The following is a 20,194-nucleotide window of genomic DNA, read 5'->3' on the forward strand; positions in this document are numbered from 1 at the left end:
AAGAGAGGGGGTGAGGCAGATGGACTACAGGATGGAGTTCCAGAGGTTGGGGGCAGAGTGGCAGAAGGCACAACAACTTGCATTTAGTCCTGTAGTTCAGTGGTTAGAGCACTCGCTTTGCAAGTGAGAGACCTGAGTTCAATTCCAGGCAGAGGGCGAAACCTTGGGCAAGTTTCCTTACTCCACACAGAGACTAATAATAATCCCTCCAAAAACCAAAAACAATAATTAAATTGGTTATTTTCAATCTACGACTGTTTGTGGGACATTGCTGTGCGCAATTGGCCGCCGCGTTCGCCCACAAATATACAGTCAATTCACTTTACAGTGTGTTCTGTGAAGCGCTTTTGGACATCCGCCCGACGTGAAAAGCGCTATATCAAATGCAAGGATTATTATTATTATTTATATAGCGCCTTTCATATAGCGCTTGACAGTCGTGGAGTCTGACTGTAGGCACGATCAAAAAGGAAGGCCTTCAGGCGGGATTTGAAAATGGGGAGAGACGGGGCAAGGTGGAGGCATTGAGGGAGAGAGTTCAAGGGCATAGTGGCTGAAGCACAGCCTCCAATAGTGGAGTGGAGGGGGCGAGGGTCGAACAGGATGCTAGAGCCGGCCAAGCAGAGGCAGCGGGTGGTGGAGTGACTGACAAGCAAATCGGATAGCTAGGGAGGTGCGTGGGCGTATCACAGTTATGAAGTACTGTGTTACACAGTTATAATGTACTCTCTGCAGCCTCTCTGCCCCCACCCTTTGGAATTCCATCCCACAGTCCCGTCGCCTTGCTCCCTCCCTTGCCTCCTTCAAGGCCCGTCTCAAGACCTTCCTCTTCGACCACATATAAGGCCACCCTGCTACCCCTATCCCAACCCTCCCTGGGTGCAAATCCCTCACTATCTAGCAGCTTGGGATATCCTCCCGACATGAATGACTCTGACATTACTCTGACTGTCATTCACTGTGTTACAGGGTGGAATCACAGACAATCAAGAGACGACCTCAGTATCATAATGAGCACTGGTGAGTTCCCCCCCTGACTCAAGCCCCCTAACACTGTGTGTGTGTGTGTGTGTGTGTGTGTGTGACATTGTGAGTGTGTTTGACGCACTGTGTGTGTGACTCTATGTATGTGACGCGCTGTGTGTGTGTGACACTGTATGTGAGTGTGACGCGCTGTGTGTGTGACGCGCTGTGTGTGTGACGCGCTGTGTGTGTGACGCGCTGTGCGTGTGACGCGCTGTGTGTGTGTGTGTGTGAGACGCTCCGTGTATGAGACGCTCCAGATTTCAGTCAATCACTAATTATTTGTCTCTCCTTTCCATCCAGAGGATGAAGTTACCGCTCCTCACACTATTCTGAATGGACTCGTGTCCAGGAGCCGGATACCAGCCTCGGGTACGTGTCAGTCCAGAGCACCATTATCCAGGGAGAGGGAGCCCGACTTTGTGTCCTAACAAGTACGGCCACTGACCTGGGCGTGTGGACAGACAGTGTAGAGGGAACAAAAGGCAAAACGCTGCAGATTCCGGAAATTTGAAATAAAAACAGAAAGTCGCTGGGAACGCTCAGCAGGTCGGGCAGCATCGATGGAGCGAGGAAAGTGAGTTCCACGTTTCAGGTCGATGACCTTTCGTCAGAACTCAAACGAACGGTCATCAGGCTGAAACATTAACTCACTTTCCTCTCCCTATGGATGCTGGCCGACCTGCTGAGTGTTCCCAGCAACTTCTGACGGTCTGGTGCAGAGGGAGCTTGCCATCTGCCAGTGAAAGGAAAGGAAGCTTGTTTGACCTGGAGTCTGTGTGATTACAGACAGTGACGTCAAGATGCGAGCAGGGAAGGGCTCCGTCACCATGAGGATATCATCAGGTTACGGTCAGTTATGTATCCCGCGCTGTGCTGAGCCCCACCGCCAGCATTGAGCCCCACCCCCTACACTGAGCCCTGCCCCCTGTACTGAGCCCCGCCCCCTGTGCTGAGCCCCACCCGCTATGCTGAGCCCCGCCCCCAGCACTGAGCCCCACCCCCAGCACTGAGCCCCACCCCCAGCACTGAGCCCCACCCCAACACTGAGCCCCTCCCCTGCACAGGGCACCTCCCCCTGCACTGAGCCCCACCCCCTGCACTGAGCCCCACCCCCTGTGCTGAGCCCCGCCCCCAGCACTGAGCCCCACCCCAACACTGAGCCCCTCCCCTGCACAGGGCACCTCCCCTGCACAGGGCACCTCCCCCGCACAGGGCACCTCCCCCGCACAGGGCACCTCCCCTGCACTGAGCCCCTCCCTGTGTGCTGAGCCCCACCCCCTGCACGAGCCCCACCCATCACTGTCCTTATGAGTCTTCAAACCAGACAGAGTTCCATGTCTTGTCACCTATACAAGGAAATTCCTGTGTGTGGATTGGAATATGCTCTATTTACCTGGAGGGATGCCCCCTGCTTACCTAATTCCAGAGAGTATTAGGTACAAGTTGAGAGCCAGAGTGTGCGTTGGAGTCTCACCAGCTAAGATCATATGGCTTGCCATTGAGAGCACTGTCTGGCAAGCTTTCCCGCTGCTTGTCCAACTGGGACCACTCGACCCAGTGAGGGCTTTGGCTTGCAGGGTTAACAGCTGAGCTGGAGGATTCCCTGCCCCCAGTGACAAGTCGGCCCTTCCAGTTCCTACCAGGCTGGGCTGTGCTGCCATCAGCAGTGCCATGGGATACTGCTGGAACCCGCCTGGCTCAGGAACCGGACTAGAGACCATCACAGAGGGTGGGCTCGATTCTAAGGAGACCCCACTTACCTCCCCCTACACCCCCCCCCCAACGCCCCCCCAACGCCCCCCCACCCCCGCTGAAGGAGCAGCGGCGCCCAAGCTGACGCTCACTTCCCCCACTTCTGCATCCAGTAATAACCTAGTGTTAATGCCGGTGATTCACCATGTTTAGATGGAGGTCTGTCTGTGCTGGTCTCGGGCTCACTCCCCTGGGAAGTGCTTTGAGAGGTCCTCGCGATGTGAAAGGCGTGTATCAAATGTCAGGCTATGATTATTTATGTTGCGCTCGCTCCCTCTATGCCCACGCTGCTCTCTGGCCTCAGCAGAAGTATTTGTGGTATTTGAATGGTTTGCTGCCTGTTTGTGCTGTGACTGTGCCTTTCTGCTCAGTCTCCCACAGTCAATTGTGAGCGGGGACAATTGCCTTCCTCTGTCCCCTGCAATGAATACACCGCATTGTGCCAGTGACTGCGCGCTCAATAGGGTTGCTATAGTAATTAGCAGCCCAGCCCCGAGCACCCACAGAACAGCCCTGCATGTGCTGGGCACTGCGTCCTGTCCCAGCTCTGTCTGACCGTCCGTCCCTCCCTCCATCCCGAGAGTGAGGGAGCCGTGCACTGAGCCCCTCGCAAGGCTGCTGTTTGGGTTCCCCTCCCCCACTGCTCCCCACTCAGCTGCTCCCCCCTCCCCGGCTCATTCTCCTTCCCCGCAGACGGCTGGAGACCACTTTCTGGCCTCGATGTGAATGGAGAGCTCACATCGTCCTCGCTCACAGCCAAAGGATACCGGAGTGTGCGGCCAAACCTGCCCACAGACAGTAAGACATCGCAGGTGAGAGGGCAGTGTCTCCTGGGAGCCCAAGGTGGGGGGGGGAAGAGGGTTGTGTCTGCTGGGAACAATAGCAACAAATTATATTTACACAGTGCCTTTCACGTCGGGAGGACGTCCCAAGGTGCTGGACAGTCAGGAATTTAGACCTGAACTGGGGGTTGGAAACAGGAAGGGTGGAGGACAGGGAGGGTGGCGGTAGGGGGGTGACCGACAGTCCAGTCGAAGAAGAGGGTCTTGAAATGGGCGTTGAATGAGGCAATAGAGGTGTTGGGGCGGGCGGGGAACGTGGCGCAGGCTGGAGCCTAGTGAGCAGAAGGAGCAGACAGTTTGATATGGGGTCAGCAGTTCACAGAGGTAGGGAGGAGCCGTGGAGGGCTTTGAATGCGAGGACGAAGATTTTGAACTCTTATCCTCTGGGGGATGGGGAGCCAGTGGACTGGGCGAGGCCAGGGGTGATAGGATCACGGAGCCTGGTGCAGGAGAGGAAACGAGCTGCAGAGTTCTCAATGATCTGCAGCTTGCGGTGGGAAGAGTTGGGAAGGCTGACAAGTAGGGAGTGAGGATAGTCGAACTTAGTTGTAATGAATGCGTGGATGAGGGTTTCAGCGGCCCGAGCGGTGAGGCAGTGGTGGAGCCGGGCGATGTTGCAGAGGTTGGGGAAGGCAGAGCGGGTCATGGCACGGAACCCCGGTGTGGGGGGTGAGAATTGAATCTGAATTGAATTCGCTGACAATGGTCATCATACGTGACAATAGTTATTCTCAGAGATGCTTTGGGACGGTTGACGTTCGTTTTATTCCTCCTCAGATATTATCAGGTCCGGTAATGTGAGTATATTGTGTCCAGTGTTGGTCACTACACTTTAGGTATGACGTCACAGTAATGGGGCGGCGGGTGGGGAGCGGAGAGGGCAGAGGAGATTTATGAGCAGAGAACAGAAGAACTGAGACTTTTCCCAGTGGAACTGAGATGGTTGAGGGGTGACTTGATCGAGGTGTGTAAAATGATGAGGGGTTTGATAGAGAGTCATTAGGGAGACATTATTGACGCTATTGATTCCCTATTAACTCTATCAATAGATTCGGTGAGTCAGTGACCAGAGGGCATCATTTTAAACTGGTTAGTAAACAAGCAAATGGGGAGGTTAGGGGAGATGTTCTCACACACAGATTAATTAGGATACAGAATGTCCTGCCGGGGGCGGTGGTTGAGATAGAATCCATGTTAGCTTTCAAGAGGGAGTTTGATGAAACAAGGAGTCATCTCTGGGAGGTGGTGGGGCTGCAGAAGGTAACTAGGACTGAAAGGATTGTTCTTAAAGGAGCAGCACAGACAACGATGGGCCGAATGGCTTCTTTGGTGTGTTAATATGTGTGGTTCTGTGGTGTGTGCCGTGATATCCTGCACACTAGGGAGGGCGGGCACTGGGAGTGGGGTGAAAGGGCTCTAATAGGTCCCTGAAACTGAGCCACAGCAGCATTGATGAATATTCTAGGATTGAGAATCTGCAGTGGGGAGGGAGAGAGAGAGAGAGATGCAACAATTTACATTTATGCAGCACCTTTCTCATCGGGAAGACGTCTGAAAGCGCTCGACGCAGCTGACCGGGCAATAGAGAAAAAAGTGGCTGTCACTTTGGTTGTAGGACAGCACTGGACTGGAGTGATGGGTCTTCGCGGACAGCAATAACTTCCATTATGGAGCTCAGAATGTGGGACGTCAACAGGACAAAATTTGTAGGTTAGGGGAAGCCGCTTAAGCCCTACACATGGGGGCCAGGCATTTTATTCAAATTAACCAGCGTCCGCCTGAAGTGGCATCCACTGTATCCAGGCTTCTCTGGCCACAATATTGGGTCATTGTGTGAAAATAGGCAGGGTCAGTGAGACAGGCAATGGGAGGGTTGAAAGGGGGTGCGGGGGGAGGCGGGCAAGTGGGGGAACTGTGGGGAGGTGGGGTGCAGGGGAGCAGAGGGAGGTACGGAGGGGAGAGTGGGAGTACGGAGGGCGGAGTGGGGGTGAGGGTGGTCCAAGGGGGAGTAGGAAGTGAGGAGGGAGTGTGGGTGAGTGGAGATCCGGGGGTGAGGGGGGTTCCAGGAGGAGCGCGGTTAAGGGGTAGGGGTGTGGGGTGGGGGGGTAGCAGTGTGGGTATAGAGGGGGAGTGGGGATCTGCGGGTAGTGGGGGTCCATGAGGGAGCAGGGTTGCAGGGGAGGGAGTATGAAGGAATGGTATGGGGGAAGAGGGTGTGGGGGGGGCAGTGAGGAGTTTGTTGGGGGGTGTGGGGTGGGGTGCAGATGGATGGAGATATGTTGCTGTGTGTAAGTGATGGAGTTTTACACTGGGGAGGCAGTGTGCTGGGAGCTGCTGCTATGTAACTGCACCTCTCTCCCCGCAGGACCCAGCAGAGTGTGAGCACACGCCCTGGCTCACGGCCTCTGAAGCAGAGGCGCTCCCGAGCTCGCCCCCGAGCTCGCCGCCACCGCCCCTGGTACCAGCCACGCCAGCAGCCTTGCCCTGCAGCACCGCCCTAACACTGCCCACTCTGGATGACTTCATCCCCCTGCGGCTGCAGAAGGGAGGAGGCTGTACCCCCCACTCCCCCAGCAGCCACACACCCACCGCACTTGCACTCGCTCAGGAACAGCTCCCAGCAGCCATAGACACCCCACCCCGCGGATCAGCAACCCCCACAGTAAGCTCTCACGCACAGCCCCATCACAGCCCAGCACAGCTCCTGCCCAGCACAGCCCCCACACAGCCAAACCCCAGCACAACCCCCACACAGCGAAAACCCAGCACAGCCCCACCCTGCACAGCACAGCCACAGTCCAGCACACCCCCGCACAGTCCAGCACAGCCCCCGCACAGTCCAGTACAACTCCTGCACAGTCCAGCATAGCTCCTGCACAGCCGTGGCTGCTTGGGCTGGTATTCCAACCTGTGTCACCCTCTCGCTGCCCTGTTGTCTTGCCCTCACTCCCCTCCCTCCACTCCCCTGGACAGGTTGTTCCCCTGGCCTGGGACTCCCTGTGCTGTTGGGGTGGGGTGGGGGGTGCGGGTGGAGTAACAGGGAGGGTTACGGAGTGAGCTCCCTGGGCTGTGTTCCTATATGGAGGCACTGAGTGAGACACGCCTGCCACCCAGTGGCTGTGCCACACCATTGTAGGAGTCCCAGCCATTGCTCCCGTCCCTACATGGGTCTGTCAGCTACAGAGCGGGTACACGGTGGGCGGGTAGACAGGGCAGGTACAAGGGACCGTGTCAGAGACTCTGCTTCCAAAACACAACAGACCAACAACACCGACTGAAGACTCCATTAACATAATTGAGATCCAGGTGGTCAACACCAGACAGACCTTCAACACATTTGTGTCAGGTTGAGAAAGAGAGGGGGGAGAATGAGAGGGGAAGAGAGAGGGAGAGCAAAAGGGTGTGTGTATGAGGGACGGTGTGTGTTTGTGTGAGAAAAGGGAGTGTGAGAGGATTGGTAAGAAAGAGGGATTGTGTGAGAGAGAGGAGTGGTGAGAGAGAGGGAATAATAATCCTTGCTTTTGAGACGGCGCCTTATCACGTCTTCGAGACGTCTCAAAGCGCTTCTCAGAATATACTGTAAAGTGAATTGACTGTATATTTTGTGGGCGAAATGTGAGAGAGAGGGAGTGAGTGTGAGAAGAGTGGTAAGAGAGAGGGAAAGGTGAGAGAAGAGCAGGGAGCAGCCTGCAGCTGTCTATGTGTTTGTGCTGCAGGGCAGAGAAGAGACGAAGCCTCCTCCAGTCTCGGTGCCTGAGGTGTTCAGTGTCGGAGCTGTGAGCAGTGACAGGCCTGACGTTCTGCCCTCGCTGGGCTCCTCCAGGCCCTCGGTCTATCCCTCCACCACCTCCGTCAACCCCACCATCGTCTTACTCCAGCACAACAGAGGTAAGGGCTGTGCCAGCCTACCCCACCGCCTGCCCCTCACTACCACCCCCAACTACCCCCCTCTCACTACCCTCCTTCCACTACCTCCCCTCACTGCCTGCCCCTCATTGCCTCCCGCCTCCGCCAACCAGCCTTCTCCACTGAGGGGCAACAGGAGATCAGCCCCAGGCATGGCATGTGGGGGAGGGGGGTTGAAAGCGGGGGTTTGTCTGCGTGTGAGACCGGGGGGGGCAGTGGTGGGCGGCATTTGTTTGCATGACTCTGTGACGTTCCAATTGTTTTTTTTCCCAACAGAGCAACAGAAGAAAATCAACAGTGGTACAGACGCTCACATCCTGACCCCCAGCCACCGTGAGTGAGAGCGACTGAGCCCCGGGCGAGAGTGACTGAGCACTAGGTTGGCAATGAAAGTGACTGAGCCCCGGGCTAGAGTGAGAGTGATTGAGTACTGGGTTGGTGGTGAGAGTGACTGATCCCAGGGCTAGAGTGAGAGTGACTGAGCACTGGCAGTGAGAGTGACCGAGTTGCAGACTTATGAATGAGATATTACTTTGAGTGATTTTATGCCGTATGTTTCTGCAGATTCTGCCCCGGATCGATCGACCAGTCACCGAGTGCAGAGTGACGTTCCCCAGGGTAGGGGTTACATTGGGGACAGTGCGGGAGGGATGGAGGCCTGGAGTGTGGACCCCTGCCCCAGCATCCCCCCCCACAGTGTGGGCAGTGCAGTGCGGGTGAGCAGACACCCCCCTTGTTTACGGGGCTCTGTGTATGGTTTGTGGCTGACAATGGGATGGATTCCCTCTCACCGCTGCTATCTCTCTCTCTCCTCCACACAGGGCACCGAGAGGCCGAGAGACTGGTACAGGAACGTCTTCAACCAGATCCACAAAGTCAGCAAAGGTACTAAGGTTGGGAGGGAGGGGGTGGAAGTGAGGGGTTGTGAGGGACAGAGGGAGGGAGTGAGGGGGTGTAAGAGAGGGGATGGAAGGAAGGGAGGGAGGGACGGGTTGTGACCGAGCCGGTGTGGGGGGCAGGAGGAAGTCAGTGTGAGAAGGGGAGGGAGAGAGGGGGTGTGACGGAGAGAGGGAGTATGAGGAGGGGGTTTGTGAGGAAGGAAGGGATGGGGAGAGAATGGGGGTGAGCAATGGATGGCTTCGCTGTTGAGATAAGGAAGCACTTTCTATGATCTTTTGCATGACTGATTACTTCTTTTCACATCTCTTCTCCTCTGTACCTGCTGCCTAGAGTTACCCGAGGATAATCCCTACCATCCCACCTACAGTTTCCCTGAGGTGTCTGATCAGCCACACATCTCCCCAGGTATAAACACCCCCTCCCCAGGTATAACCACCCCCGCTTCCCAGGTATAACCCCCCCTTCCCTCCCCAGGGATAACCCCCCCCCATTCCCCAGGTATAACCCCTCCCTCTCCAGGTATAACCCTTCCCTCCCCGATATAACACCCCCCACTCCAACCCCCACCCAGTATAATTCCCCCTATAATTCCCCCCCGGATATAACGCCCCCCCTCCCCAGATATAACCTCCGCCCTCCCCAGATATAGTCCCCCCCCTCCCCAGATATAGCCCCCCCCCCAGATATAGCCCCCCCCAGATATAGCCCACCCCCCAGAATAGCCCCCTCTCCCCAGATATAGCCCCCCTCTCCCCAGATATACCCCCCTCTCCCCAGATATAACCCTCCCCTCTCCCCAGATATAACCCTCCCCTCTCCCCAGATATAACCCTCCCCTCTCCCCAGATATAACCCTCCCTCGCCAGGTATACTCCCTTCCCCAGGTATAACACCCACAAAAAGAATAACACCCTCCTCCTCGGGAATAACACTTCCTCCTTCTACCCCCCCCCCACCCCCAAGGCCTGTGACTTGAGTGTGATGGGGGAAGGCATTTTGGGGAATCTCACCACTACTTCTCTCTGCTGCAGAGAACCCTTACACACCCACCTACTGCTTCCCTGAGTCAGCACCGAGCCCACACGCTGAAGGTAACACAGGGGCAGCGCGGCGCCATACCATATACCCACTGCTGTGTGCTAACCCGCTTCTGGCATGGCTTTGGCTGCACTGTGCACTGAGCTGCTATTTGCATTGGCCTCGGGTGCTGTACTAATGCATTGCAGAGCTAAGAGCTTCGCTGAGTGATGCTAACAGCATTGAAACTGTGCTCAGTGAGGGAGACGGGACACTGGGCTTGACATTTATTCACGAGCAAACTGAGTTACTCTCAACTCCCTATCATACACTCCCCCTCCCCATGCCCTCTCTCCTGTCTGTCCATATCCCTGGGTCAGTTACAGCATGGATTAGAGACACAGTAAAGCTCCCTCTACACTGTCCGTCCACACTCCCAGGTCAGGGGTAAGAGACACAGTAAAGCTCCCTCTACTCTGTCCGTCCACATTCCCAGGTCAGGGTTAGAGACACAATAAAGCTCCCTCTACACTGTCCGTCCACACTCCCAGGTCAGGGTTAGAGATACAGTAAAGCTCCTTCTACAGTGTTGGTCCAAACTCCCAGGTCAGTGACAGCACAGGTTAGAGAACACTCCCAGGTCATCGATAGCACAGGGTTGTCAGTCCTCCTCTTCAGGTGTTTGAGTTTGCTGTTTCCTGGGTGACTTTTCCTGTCTGCTGTGTTATTCTCTTCTTCTCTCAGTTGCTTCCTTCTGTCTCTCATAGAGCAGGACACTTATACTCCAACTTACATCTTCTCTCATATCGCTGAGCGGCAGCGAGCAGAAGGTACATCTTTTTGTTCGAGACTCCCACTGTTCCCATGATCTATGATTCCCAGTGACCTGTGTTCCCTGTATTGCGTTGCCCTGATCTTGAGGCCTTTATGCAGTGTCCGGTGACGGGAGTCTGTGGATGTCGTAGTGTTGCAAGGCTCGCTTGTTCCCAGTCTGGGGCAGTGTGGAGATGGCTCTGACTGATCAGCACTCCGTGCACACAGACTCTGCCACGCACCTTCTTGTCCTGTCACCATTGGTGAGGCTACAGCTGGAACATATTGGCGAGTTGGGGACTGCATTACAGAAAACCTCTGGCTATCCGGAATTTGGACCTAGCAGAATGAGAATAAACAATGGGACTATATCCACTGGTGGATGATTTGAGGACAAGAGGGATTGATGTGAAGATTATGTAATAATAATAATAATAATAATCCTTGTATTTGATACAGCACATTATCAAGTCTTCGAGACATCTCAAAGCGCTTCACAGAATATACTGTAAAGTAAATTGACTGTATATTTTCGTTTTGAAGCGATTATTACTGCCGGAAAAGCGATCTGCCAATCGACTAACAAACGGGTTCCTACTGACTGCTAGGTAAACAGAGAGTGTGGAGTAAGGAAAGTTTCCCAACATTTTGCCCTGCCCGGAAATCGAACCCGGGTCGTCTCACTTACGAGGCGATGCTCTAACCACTAAGCTACAGGACTCCCAATTATAACACAGAGAGTGAAAAAGGAAATCAGGAAGAATTTTTCCCCTCAGAGGATTGTCAGAGAATGCAGTGAGTAATCAGGGGAGGCTGGTGGTGCAGAGTGGATATGATGTATTTAAAGGGAATTAGATAGAAAGGCCGAGGAGAAGGGACGGAATCTGACCTGAGAATTAGGATTTCTACAGACAGGTTCACTGGAGGAGTGACCACTCACCTCTACACGGTGTATGGTCACCCCAACCCCCAGGGAGTCTGCTCTTTGCAGACAGGACTGTGCTGCTGTGTGTCGTGTTCCTCATGCTACAGACTCAGGTCAAGGGACAGGGGACATCAAAATCCCTTCACCTGCTGACCTCTCCTTGTTGTGTGCTTCCATTGCAGATGATGATTCTGATTCTGGCTTTCCACGGTACTCTCACTCTGACACCGGTAAGCTACTGCCACACGCTGTTACACACTGTTACTGTGGTATACTCTCCATCCAGCACCAGCCAGATCAGTGACAGCACGGGTTAGAGACACAGTAAAGTTCCCTCTACACTGTCCGTCGACACTCCCAGGTCAGCCACAGCATGGGTCAGATAGAGTTGGACCGGACAAGTGTAAGGAAACGTGTGTACAGTGGGAGCCGAGCTGTGTTGAGTGACTGTTGGTGTGATGAGCCTCAACCTTCCCTCCACCCACACAGGGAGAAGCCAGACCTACCTGCCTCGGTCACAGAGTGCAAAGGACGCTGCTGAGAATGAGGTGATGGCGAGACGCTCAGCCACGCTGCCTCTGCCTCCTCGCTCATCCTCGCTGAAGCCTGCGCGCAACAGGTTAGAGACACTGCGGGCCTCAGCACGCACCTCGTGTTTCTGTCTTTATCTTCCCAACTCACAGGCAGCTCAGCTCTGCCCTCCACCCCTCCTGACCCCAACTCACAACTCGGGTCCCAAAACCCCCGACTGTCCAGCACCCTGGGACGTCTTTCCAATGTGACGGGCGCTATACAAGTGTAATTTGTTGTTGTAGGTGGTTGTTCTCTCTGTGCCTGACACAAACAACTCGCACTTATTCCAATTCTCAGCTCGGCTTAGCCACTCATAATCTCGCCTCCGGTCTGGAGGCTGTGGGTTCAAGCCCCACATTGGGGACTTTGAGCTCACAATCCTGGCTGACACGGGGGTGACTGCATTATCAATGTCAGATGAGACGTTAAACAAGGTCCCGTCTGCCAGTTCAGGTGGATGTTAAAGATCGTACAGAACTATTGGAAATGGGAAACGAGTTTCTCCCGGTGTCCTGGGCAACAATCCCCCAAACAAAATCACTGATGAGGGAATGCAGGGTGTGGGGGGAGGTGAGGTGGGGGGATGTGAGTTGTGGGGATGAGGTGGAGGATGTGGGGGGACCGGGGGGGTGGGGGGCGGGACGCATGGGTATGTGGTGGGTGGGGGAGAAGTCTGACTGATGCTCTGTGATGTGGCAGGAGTGAGTGGGACGCTCCGGACAGGAAGGTGGACACACGGCAGTACCGAGCAGAGCCCAGGAGTATCTTTGATTACGAGCCGGGAAACTCGTCCGTCCTGGTCCATGAGAAACTGGTAACAGCACTGGGGGAGGGGGTTGTGTGTGTGTGTGTGGGGGGGGTGGGGGGTGCACTGTGTGTGTGGGGGGGGGGTGTGCGCTGTGTGTGTGAGGCGGGGGTGTTGTGTGTGTGGCGGGGGTGCTGTGTGTGTATGGGGCAGTGGCCATGTGTGGGGAGGTTGCTGTATATTTGTGTCGGGGTGGGGGGGGGGTGGCGGGTTTGGCCGTGACTGTATATAAGGAGGGCTGAAGTTGCTGTCACTGACCTGCGCTGACCCTGTTTCACTGCAGAAGACATCTGAGAATGGAGAGCGGAAGCCAGTGGTGCTCACAGAGAGCGCTCGCACACACAGGGTGAGTGCACCAGGGACTGACTGCACACACTACACCTCCCCACCCTCCCGTAACTCCCCATCTTCCCCTACCTCCCCACCCTCCCCTGTCTCTACACACCGGATTGTGAACCCCCCCCCCCACCACCTCGGTCTCCCAGCCAGGCCCACCGTCGGGGACTCTGAGCTCAGTCTAGGCTGACGCTCCTGTGCAGCTCTGGGGGATGTTACATTGTCGAAGGTGCTGTCCTTCAGGTGAGACGTTAAGCCGAGGCCCAATCTGCAGTGCACGTTAAAGATCCCGCGTCACTTTTCAAAAAGGGACGAGAGTTTTCCTCTCCCGGTGTCCTGGACAAATAAAATTGGTCACTCACTCCATGGATGTTTGAGGGACCAAAAAATAAATTGCTGGGAACTCTCAGCAGGTTAGGCAGCATCAGTGGGTTGAGGAGGGGGTTAGAGGTATGGGACCCTGTGTGTGGGAGGGAGGGAGCTGTGGAAGAGGGAGGTGGGTGCCTCTGTGGGAGGGGGTGTGGGTTCCCCCGGGGAGCCCTACGGGATGGGATGGAGGGGCTCTCACTGTGTGGGGATGGGGGGGGGAGCTCCCCTCTGGGATGAGTATTAACATGTGGGATGTCTGTCGTATCTGTCGCACTTGTGGCTGTTTAAAGGCTTTAGAGCTCCTCAGCAGCACTAGGCAACAGGTTACCTCAGTTCAGAGAGCTCCACACGCACACACACAGTCACTGCACTTTACACTGAATGCTGCGAAGCGCTGTATCAAATGTCAGGTTATTATTGTTCCACTGTGTCTCCTGAATTCCAGGCCACCCACACTGCACGTCTCTGCTCTGTAGCCTTTTCTCAATCTCTCTCTCTCTCTCTCTCCTCCACTTCTCCTCCACTCCCTGTTGTCATTGCCTCTGTAGACTCGGGACGTGAGCCCAGAAGAAATAGATTTAAAGAGTGAAGCTTGGTATAAGTTCTTTACCGAGTTGGAGTTTGGGAAGCCGGTGAGTTTTGACTGCTGTTGTGGTGTTGCCGGCCAGCATCCTGCTTTGAGATCTGACTTCTGTCGGGGTTGTTTTACAGTGTGTTCCTGGCTACAGTGTTTGCCAACAACCGGACGCTTCTCCTATTCGTGTACCCTTTAAAGGGCTGACGCTTGTTACTGAGATGCTTCTCCATGTTCTGAACATCGTATTGCAGGCCCCGGGACATGGGGCACTTTAGTCAGATTGTCCCTGGAAAAAGCTAAACCTGTGGCCACTGGAGCGACAAGGCTGAGAGGGAATGTGATGGAAGGGGTTTAAGGTGGTGAAAGGGGTTTAAGGTGCTGCGGATAGCTTGCCTTTAACTGGGGATTGCGTGAGGAGGGCCCCGGGCTCAGCATCGTTAGCAGAGGAATCGGGAGAAAGGTTAGAGGCGTTCTCTTCAGTCACGGGCTGGTCAGCGATTGGCATTCATTCCCACCAGTGGCTGCTGAGGCCGCAGCAACAGCATGGTTCAAAGGGAACTGGAGAAAGCAACTGAGCAGTGAAATAGGACAGGACGTGGGCAGAGAGAGAGAGAGATGGAGGGAAAGAGTGAGATCGATAAATAGCTTTAGAAAAACACAATGAGCTCACCCTGTGTGTGCTGACATTTGTTTTATGGAGTGAAACTTGTGGATAGTCCTTCATATAACATTGCATCTCACTCACAACAGGCTTAGTGCGAGAGAGGGCAGTTTGTCTGTAGCATTCACACCAGTCTCAGTGCCAGCGAGGGCAGTGTGTGTGTAACACACTCACCCCAGGCTGAGTGCCAGCAAGGCTCGTGGGTGTGTAATTCAGTGTGTGGGCTAGAGTTGCTCCTTCAGTGAAGTGTAAACGCCCCGAGCGATGTGACTTGTCAGTGACATTGACTGTCTTTCTGTATTTTGCCTGCTGGTGTATCAATGTGACATACACTGCCTGTAAACCCACCCCCCTAACCTCCCCCCCACCGCCCGAGACCTGTGAACTGCAATGAAGCTGATGACCGCTCCCCTGTGTTTATTCTGAGGTTGCCGTGAGCATTAGCTGTGAACAGTGCGTCCTGTCCGTCGTGTGAGCTAGCACAGCTCTTAGTGCAACAGTGCATGCTTACCTTCACGCCCTGCACCATCTCTGCCCTCTCCTTGTCCGTTTCTGTTGTGAACAGACTCCTCATCTCCCAAGTGCCGGCAGCTGTGACACCAGGAGTGTGTGAGGGCAGGGAGAACGGGGACCGTGACAGAGCCAGATCCTGAGTTAAGCTTTTCGAGGGGGAAATGTCTGCAAAGGGGAATATCGAAAAGGCGGTGTAGAGCGTAGGTGAGGGAGAAGGCAGGACAACGGGAGTGAACGGAGAGTCTAACCTGTCTGTTGTGCAACAGTGTGTCCTGTCTGTCGTGTTACAGTCCACAATAGTGCAGAGAGAACCAGCAACATGCTCGGTGGGCTGAATGGCTCCCCTCTGCTGTCGGGCTGTGTCGCTCTCGGACAGCATAGGACAAGAAGTTATTTTAGAAGATGCTTTATGGAACAGATTTGTTTTCCGTCACCTCTGGGGATCACAGTCTGTTTTTATGTTTTTATCCTGTAGATGTGCTCTGTTTCTACCAGCTGTTTTTTTTTCTTTCCCCCCCCCCCTCCCCCCCCTGCTGATCTCCACCTGATTGATCTCCTCTTCCTGTCTTCATTTCCTTCTCTAATCATCATCAGCCTCCAAAAAAGATCTGGGATTATACGCCTGGAGAATGTTCTATCCTCTCTCTAGAGGACAGGAAGGTAATGCATTCTCTGCCTCTCTCTACATGCTCTGCTCTGCTCCATCTCCTGATTTTCAATGCCGCATTTGTCTCGAGATTATAAAATACTAAGCAAGATTCACTCTAATCAGTCGGGTGTCTGACGCACACGGAAACGCATCATAATGATCAGCCGGATGTCGGACACACATGAAAACCTATCACCATGATAAGCTGGGTGTCTGACACACGCGGAAACCCATCACCGTGCTTAGGAGTTTTCAGACTTGAAAGTTGCATATATTATGAAAATTTCCATGTCTGGAATGGAATGCGCACTCTCTCCCTGGAGGGACACATCCCTCTTACCTAATTCCGGAGTCTCTTAGGCGCAGGTTGGTAAGAGCCAAGGCTTGGGGACCCCAGAGTCTAAATTGGGGTAACTGCTGGAGTCTGACCAGCTAAAACTACGTAGCTTGCCATTGATATTGCTGTCTGGCAAGCTTTCCCACTGCTTGTCCAGTTGGGACCACTCTACCCATTAGGGCTTTGACTTGTAGGGTTAACAGGAGCTGAGTAGGAAAAATCCCTACCCCCCCCCAGTGACTGGTCTGCCCTTCCAAGTCCTGCTGTTATGAGCAGTGTCCTGGAATACTACAGACCCTCTTGGCTCAGGAACCAGACTAGAGACTGGCACAGAGGTTGGGCTCTAGTCTGACATTCTAAGCCCAGCTTAGCTCCTAGGACACCCTGCCTTCCGTACCTAACCCCCCCCCCCCCCCCCCCTCCGGAGGATCGTCACTAATAGGTTAATCTGATGATAGCAAACAGAAATAAGTAACCTGGCAGCAATGCTACAAATAGGACAAGGCAGCAGATCAAGAGGTCGCAGAGTCAGGGAGCGAACCGAGTAGACACCTCTGTGCAGGGCTGTGTATCAGCACAAACAGCACGAGCTGCATCTCACTGTAACCTCGCCATCCCACTCTGTGAAGTATCCCAGTGCAGCATTAACCCTAACCCTTCCTCTCAGCACTGCATGCAGCCCCCCCCCACCATCCGCTCCAGCATTGCTTCCGCACAGTACAGCAATCAGCACTGCACCGGGCACTCCCTGGAGTCATCCATGCAGCAATCCTCACAGTACCAATGAGCATTATTGCTTGCAGCCCACCGCACCATGTTTTCCATGCAGCATGCCGCGCAGTGTTTCATGCAGCTCTCCCCCAGCACTGCATGCACCAGCCGCTGCTACTGCATGCATCGTTGTTGAGTGTTACTGGGTGTGAGGCTGTCACCTGACTGTCTTCTCATAGCTCGGGAATGGGTGAAGAGGGGCCAGGCTCAGCATTGTTTAGCAGAGGAATCGGGGGAGAGGTTAGAGGCAGTCTGTGGTTGACTGGTTGGAGCACTCGCCTCGCAAGAAAGAGGACCCAGGTTCGATTCCTAGGCAGGGCGAACCCTTAGGCAAGTTTCCTTACTCCACACCCCTCTGTTTACTTAGCAGTAAGTAGGAACCCAGATGTTAGCTGATTGGTGGATCGCTTTTCCAGGGGTAATTATCACTTCAAAACATTTTATTTAAAAAAAATAATAATTTGGTCACTTCAATCCACGATTGTTTGTGGGACGCTGCTGTGGGCAATTGGCTGCCACATTTTAATAATAATCCTTGCATTTGATATAGCGCTTTTCACGTCGGGAGGACGTCCCAAAGCGCTTCACAGAACACACTGTAAAGTGAATTGACTGTATATTTGTGGGCGAACGCGGCAGCCAATTGCGCATATAGTCAATTCACTTTACAGGATATTCTGTGAAGCGCTTTGAGGCGCCTCAACGATGTATAAAGGCGCTATAGCAAATGCAAGGATGATGATGATTATTAATCTCTTCACTCACAGACTGGTCAGCATTTGGCATTCATTCGCACTAGTGGCTGCTGAGGCCATGGCAATAGAATGGTTCAAAGGGAACAGGATTAGGTATCAGCCTAGCTCAGTGGTAGCGCTCTTGCCTCCCGAGTACCAAGGTTCCAGCCCCACGTTGATGACTCTGAGCTCGCAGTCTAGGCTGACATTCCAGTGCAGAACTGGGAGGAGCACTGCATTGACAGAGGAGTCGGGCTTTGGAGGAAACATTAAACCAAGGCCCCTCATCTGTCTGTTCAGGTGGACGTTAAAGCACTGTTGGAAAAGAGAAGGGAGTTTCTCCTGGCGTTCATCAGTCATTCACATGGCTGTTTGTGGGATGTTGCTGTGTGCAAATTGGCTGCCGCGTTCGCCTACAAAACACACAGTCACTACACTTTACAGTATCTCCAGTGAAGCCTCTCGACATGAAAGGTGCTGTATCGCATCAAAGGTTCATTATTATAAACATCTGAAGATTAAAAGCATTTGTGTAACGAAGGATGACTGAGAGAAAGGGAGGCAGACATGATGGGGTCGAGTGGTGTCTATCTGTGCAGAAACTTCCTGTTATTACTCAACTTCTGCCCATTCCCCTTATCATTTCTCTCCTGATCGCACTGTCAGCCCTTTCCTTTCCCTGGACAACAGTGCAAAGGTATTCGTGAGAGACGCTGCCGGTAAATGTGTGAGCAGGTGGTTCGTGGCTGAGTATCAGTGTGTATTTACACACACGATATACCTTGCTGGCAGGTGTGTGTGTGTGATGTTTGCACCGGTGCAGCAGTGTGTGTGGCAGCTTTGAGAGCTCTCATTAAATTCCTGATGTGCTGCCCTGGGCTGTGGTTTGCATGGGTCCCGGCAGACGTGCCTCTCTCTCTCTCCAATCTTTCTCCTGTTCTCTCCCTTTCCGCACAGGACCAGCTCGACAACGACCTGTCCCACTACCAGGCTGAGTTAGACACAGACTTAGAAAACCTGGAGTTGCTTTTTAAAGCTAGGAGTCTCGGCAAGGTATTCCCTGAGTGCACACGCTCCTTCGCTGCATGTAATGCTCCTTCACTGCATTTAGCCCCATTTACTGCACAGCACGGGCCCTGCGGTCGCTGGTCCCCTTCCACCACGTGCATTGCTCTATTCATATCGTGCTCCATCCCATGTGGTATTCAGTGCCCTCCTCGCTGCCTTCTTGTCCATTTTGCTCCACTCGGTCGGTGGTGGTGGGGTGGAGGAGGGAAGAGACAGTTACTGCACGATCCTCGCCGCATGCAGACACACGTCACCCCCATGCACTGGTCCTCCGACGTGCCGGTGCCCCGCTGCACGGGTGCGTCAGCTCGCACCCCCTCGGCCGCTGCTGCATGGCGGGACTGCACTGACTGCACTTCTCGTTTTTGCTGCGCCGTTGCCGGCACGTCCCGTCCTCTCGCTGCGTGGTTGCGAGCGCTCCTCGTTCGCCGGCCGCATGCACTGGTGCTCCGCCGTGCCGTTGCATGCATTGGACCCCCCCCCCCCCTCGCTCTCTGCAAGCTCAAGAGAAGCCTTTTGGTCGGTTTCTGTGTGTGGAAGGTTTAAGTGAGAGCCTGCGTTATCAGTATTTCTGAGTGCCTGACCCCCCCCCACCTCCCCTACCCTCCCCTCCAGATGTCCCCTCCCCTCCAGATGTGTGCTGAGTCCCATTTCAGCCCAGATCAAACTGACCAAAGCCAGGCTTCCCAGGGGAAGGAAGGGGGGGAGGGGAGGTGGGGGGTTGGGGAGTGCTGCCTTCTCTCCCCCTTCGCTCTCTCTCTCCCGTTTCCTGTTGTTGTGCTTTGCTGTGGGCCCGGCTCCGGCTCCAGCTCCAGCAGCGAAAGGCGGACCAGAGAGACGAGAGAGGCACCATGGAGTTACAGCTGGTAACTACTGACCATCGCTAACCTCCTCCCCAGAGCGGGTCTCCAGCCCCCCTCCCCCGCCCCACTCCTCCCCCCCCTCCCCAGCCCTCACCACAGGGCTTTTCCAGGGACTAACTGTGTGTTCCTCACTCACTAACTAACTTGCGGGGTTTCAAGTGACTGCTGATGGATTCCAAGGATATTCACAGACGCACAAATGTACCCCCCACATCCACACACACATATACACCCCCCCCCCACATATACACTCCCCCACACCCACACACACACATATATATACACCCCCCCACATATACACTCCCCCACACCCCACATATACACCCCCCCCACATATACACTCCCCCACACCCCACATATACACTCCCCCACCCCACACACACACACATATATACACCCCCCCACATATACACTCTTCCCCCCCACACACACATATGTACACCCCCCACATATATACTCCCCCACCCCACACACACATATGTACACCCCCCACATATACACTTCCCCCCCCCCCACACACACACATATATACACACCCTACATATACACTACCCCCCCCCCCCCACACACACACATATATACACACCCCACATATACACCTACACGTATATATACATCCCCACACACATATACAGCCCTCCCCCCTCCCCATACACACAGTACATAAACACCCCACATATACATCCCACACACACACACACACACTCCGCTTAAAATGCGCTTTGCAGTATCAGTCCGACAGCGCAGGGCAGGGAGT

The 20,194-nt window shown here is 54.3% G+C and overlaps 1 protein-coding gene across 6 annotated transcripts in view; it reads left to right on the top strand.

Moving 5' to 3' along the window:
• The first annotated feature begins 948 nt into the window (after positions 1–948).
• The window catches only part of LOC103185828 (sorbin and SH3 domain-containing protein 1), a 38,873-nt gene continuing 19,627 nt past the window's right edge, over positions 949–20,194 (top strand). For 3 of the 6 annotated variants that reach the window (XM_042337106.1, XM_042337108.1, XM_042337110.1), the window contains exons 1-19: positions 949–1,020; positions 1,327–1,395; positions 1,813–1,875; positions 3,472–3,590; positions 5,986–6,282; positions 7,337–7,508; positions 7,803–7,859; positions 8,091–8,242; positions 8,348–8,411; positions 8,757–8,831; positions 9,458–9,517; positions 10,211–10,273; positions 11,364–11,411; positions 11,671–11,800; positions 12,454–12,568; positions 12,843–12,905; positions 13,813–13,896; positions 15,610–15,675; positions 18,464–18,559. In XM_042337106.1, the coding sequence (XP_042193040.1) occupies positions 1,011–1,020; positions 1,327–1,395; positions 1,813–1,875; positions 3,472–3,590; positions 5,986–6,282; positions 7,337–7,508; positions 7,803–7,859; positions 8,091–8,242; positions 8,348–8,411; positions 8,757–8,831; positions 9,458–9,517; positions 10,211–10,273; positions 11,364–11,411; positions 11,671–11,800; positions 12,454–12,568; positions 12,843–12,905; positions 13,813–13,896; positions 15,610–15,675; positions 18,464–18,559 (1,803 nt within the window). In that variant the 5' untranslated portion in view covers positions 949–1,010. The remainder of the gene's footprint in view (positions 1,021–1,326; positions 1,396–1,812; positions 1,876–3,471; positions 3,591–5,985; positions 6,283–7,336; positions 7,509–7,802; positions 7,860–8,090; positions 8,243–8,347; positions 8,412–8,756; positions 8,832–9,457; positions 9,518–10,210; positions 10,274–11,363; positions 11,412–11,670; positions 11,801–12,453; positions 12,569–12,842; positions 12,906–13,812; positions 13,897–15,609; positions 15,676–18,463; positions 18,560–20,194) is intronic. The other 3 variants (XM_042337107.1, XM_042337109.1, XM_042337111.1) reach the window with 3 other exon arrangements.

The sequence above is a fragment of the Callorhinchus milii genome, unplaced genomic scaffold (genome assembly GCF_018977255.1).
Source record: "Callorhinchus milii isolate IMCB2004 unplaced genomic scaffold, IMCB_Cmil_1.0 Scaffold7, whole genome shotgun sequence".
NCBI classification, from domain to species: domain Eukaryota; kingdom Metazoa; phylum Chordata; class Chondrichthyes; order Chimaeriformes; family Callorhinchidae; genus Callorhinchus; species Callorhinchus milii.